The following is a 3981-nucleotide window of genomic DNA, read 5'->3' on the forward strand; positions in this document are numbered from 1 at the left end:
AATGGGATTAACTTCTTGAGGCTAAAGATGGGGAAGAAAAAGACTATAGTGTGGCCCCACTATAGCAAGCTAGGGCCACAGGGTTTAATAGAAGGATAAGAAGACCAGTCTCGAGCCCCCAGGAATCAAGAAAGGTGGAATTGAGACCAGTCAAATCTGCAGTTGGTCTCAGTGTAATGGAAAAGTGACATTTAAGATGTCATGATTCTCTTTCTCTCTTTTATGATGATCCCATGTGTGTCAGAACAGAAATGTGCTCTACTGGGGTTTCTTTCTTTTTCAAAAGCTTTTTACTGTGAATTGGTTGAAGGCAAACCCATTTTCCATTCCACAATTCAGACACATTTTGTTTCATGTCATTGACTACAATCTTCACAAAGTCACATCACTTCCTCCCTAACTTTCTCCTTCTTTCCTAACTTTTCTGAACTCTGTCCTTGGGTAAAAGCTTTCAGTCGGTCTCAAACTGTTGATTATTCTAAGGTGTGTGTATCTCCCTAGTGTTATTGTTCCCCGTACACACCTATTGTTCTATTGTTTGGCTAAGCATTAAGCCATGGGGATGAGTTCAATTAATAAATATGACTTTAAAAAGTCATATACCATGCATCAGCAGAGATGCTTAAGTCACTTGCTTTCCATGGCTTTATAAGAATAAAGAAAATAAGAATATTCAAATAAGAACCGTGTATGGACAGAACCCTCATGGAGAGTCAGAAGACCCACTTTCTAACCCATCTTTGTCACTCACAAGCTATGTGATCTTGAGCAAGTCACTTCATAGTTTGGGATCCAAGTTCCTTCATGGTCAATAAGGGAACTGGATGTGCTAGCCTTATGGTCATCTTCTAACTGAGCAGTGGACTTGAATCCTAATCAGTAGGAGTCCAGTTGTAACTTACAGTTTTGGGCTGCTGGGCTTGCTGCCACTTCCCGCTGCTGAGGACGTAACCACTCGACACCTCTGAGGAGGGTGAATCTTAGGACAGCATGTTCTCCTGGAAAAGAACGAAGGGGCAGGGACATTGCAAACTCTTACAGCAACATCTGACAAAGTAAATATTTCTAAATAAGGCACTTGCTTCATAATCCTTATGTTACAGGATGTTAGTGCTAGACTATCATGCAGATGCAAACCTTGGTATCCTAGATGAGGAGTCTGAGATTCACTGAGGAGGAAGCAATATGCTTAAGGTTGCTCAGTTCACACACAAAGAATCCCCAGGCCTAGACACTAAGTGACCTGACCCTTAATTCAGGGCAAACTGCTGCCCACTTCTTTGACATCAGAAGAGATTTGGGGATTTGTATCTGGGGAGCTCAGATGTAGGAAATAAGCTACCACTAGGGACATTTTCTCATTCCTCCAAATGAATATTGCTTTGCCCCCCTACCAACCACTTCTCTTTTTCCTCTAGCCATTTATTTTGTCTTCCTCCAAAGTCCTCTATACCCCTAATCTAAACAGTCCTCCACCCACAGGTAGGTTTAGCCTCATGTCCTAGTGTGTTACTGTGGGAAAAAGCATTGGACCACAAGGTCGGTGGTTCAAACTCACCAGCCACTCCTTGGAAACCGTATACAAGGTCGCTATGAGTCAACAACAACAACTGGAGAGATTAGGGTGCTGTGGTGGTGTAGTCAGTTATATATTGAACTATAACTGTAAGGTCAGTAGTTCAAATCCATCTTGCTCTGTGGGAGAAAGATGAGGCTTTCTGCTTTCCAAAAGATTTGCAGCTTTGGAAACTACACAGGGTTGCTATGAGTTGGAACCGATTCGATGGCACACAGCCACCAACCACTACCACTCCCTTCATGCAGGAGACCCAGGTTCGATTCCTAGTTAGTGCACTTACGTGCAGCCACCACCTGTCAGTGGAGACTTACTGTCATGCTGAGTGGCATCCTGGCATGGCACTGGAGAATAAGCACTGGACTGTTAAATGCAAGGTCGGCAGTTCAAACTCACCTGCTGCTCCTTGGAAACCCTATACAGGGTTGTTAAGAGTCGGAACTGACTTGACGGCTCTTAACAACAACAGCCTCCAGACTAAGATGGACTAGAAACAAAAGCCTGGAATCTACTTCCAAATATCAGCCAGTGAAAGCCCCATGGATCACATGGTTCAGTTTGCAGCTGATGATGTGAGTGGTGTAGGACTGGGCAGCATTTCATTCTGCTGTGTATAGGCTCACCATGTTGTTGTTGTTGTGTTGTTGTTGTTGTTAGGTGCTGTCAAGTCAGTACCCCACTCACAACGATCTTATGCACAATGGAATGAAACACTGCCCGGTCCTGGACCAACCTCACAATCGTTGCTATGCCTGAGTCCACCGCTGCCGCCACTGTGCCAATCCATCTCACTGGGGGTCTTCCTCTTTTTCTCTGACCCTCCACTTTACTAAACATGATAGCCTTCTCCAATGACTGATCCCTCCTGACAATATGTCTGAAGAATGAGAGATGATGTCTGGTTGTCTTGGCCTCCAAGGAGCACTTCAACAGGGACAACTCAACAGTAGCTCATTATAACAACTAGAGATTGCAGATTTCTATCTGCTGAGGTGACATTTGTAAAGTAGAGACAAGGATACTGAACAATGGTCATTGCCTATCAGGCCTGCAATGCCATAGAGTCTGTTTCGACTCATAGTGACCCTGTTCATGGTTTCTGAGAAGCAGCTGGTGAGCTTGAACTGCTGACCTTGCTGTTCAAGCCAACCTTGCAGTCCAGAGCATTAGCTTGCAGCTCCACATCAGGATACCTGGAAACCCTATACTGGGTCACTATGACTCAGAACTGACTCGGTGGTAGTGGGTTTGCTCTTTCTTTGGTCCTATCTCCATTTTGTTCTGATGTTGGTACTGCCCCAGATGCACAGAGCTGTTTTCTCTAGTTCCCAGAACTGTCCACTGCAGAGAAATCTAACAACCAACTATGTGGACAAACTTTGGTACATACACACAATGGAATACTATGCAATGCTAAAGAAAAACAATGAGTCTGTGAAATACCTCATAACATGGATGAATCTCAGAAGGACATATTGTAGGAGACTACTATTATATAAAGTCAAGAAAACATTTCCACACTAAAAGAAACATTCTTCGATTTTTAATGGAGGTGGAAAGGGAAGTAAAGGTGAATTGAATCACCAACTAGAGGGTTATTGTTGTTGTTAAGTGCTATAGAGTTTGTTCTAATTCATAGAGACCCTGTATAGGGTTTCTGAGGAATGACTAGTGAGTTCAGTCTTTGGTGACCTTATGGTCAAGTGCTTATCCTACAGCGCCAAAGCAGGACTAGAGGGTAGACACATATTAACTTGGGTGAAGGGGAAGGCAAAAATTAAAAACTTAAAGAAGTAGTGTTGGTTGTAATAATAAATAGATAAGGAAAAAAATAAAGCAAGGACCTGGGTATAATTCCTTAGTACTAAGGTATGTACATGCTAACACCGGGCTGACTGCTTACCCATTCATAGATATCCTTCACCAAAAGGATCTCTTTCCTCTCTCTCTCTTTCACTTTTTCCTGATTATACTATTTATATTTACTATAGAAAATATAGACAATATAGAAAAGTAAACTCTCTCTCTCTCTATATATATATATCATAATAACACCACCCAAATACAACACTATTAATACTTTCATTTTCATTTCCGAGTATTTTCACTGCTTTCAGGAAAATACATATGTGTATATAAAAATAGAGATATATACATAAACAGATCAATAGATAGGTATGGGGTTCCGAAAGTTCTTGGGAAAACCCCATTATTTTTTCATTTCATCTTTCCATGAATGTTTTGAGGTCCTTTCATATATGTTGCTGTTGTTAAGTCCTGTTGAGTCTGTTCTAACTCATAGTAATTCTGCATAGTTGGTGTATTTGAATCACTGACTATGAGGTTAGCAGTTTAGTGCTTATCCTGCAGTGCCACACTGGATTCCATCTCATATATATATATAT

General features: G+C 41.8%; 1 protein-coding gene across 1 annotated transcript in view; it reads right to left on the reverse strand.

Moving 5' to 3' along the window:
- Window positions 1–876: 876 nt before the first annotated feature.
- Window positions 877–3981, reverse strand: part of RGSL1 (regulator of G-protein signaling like 1) — a 98794-nt gene continuing 95689 nt past the window's right edge. Inside the window, exon 19 of the mRNA XM_006872559.1 lies at window positions 877–998. Coding sequence (XP_006872621.1) covers window positions 877–998 — 122 coding nt within the window. The remainder of the gene's footprint in view (window positions 999–3981) is intronic.

Source organism: Chrysochloris asiatica, unplaced genomic scaffold (assembly GCF_000296735.1).
Source record: "Chrysochloris asiatica unplaced genomic scaffold, ChrAsi1.0 scaffold00203, whole genome shotgun sequence".
Classification (NCBI taxonomy): domain Eukaryota; kingdom Metazoa; phylum Chordata; class Mammalia; order Afrosoricida; family Chrysochloridae; genus Chrysochloris; species Chrysochloris asiatica.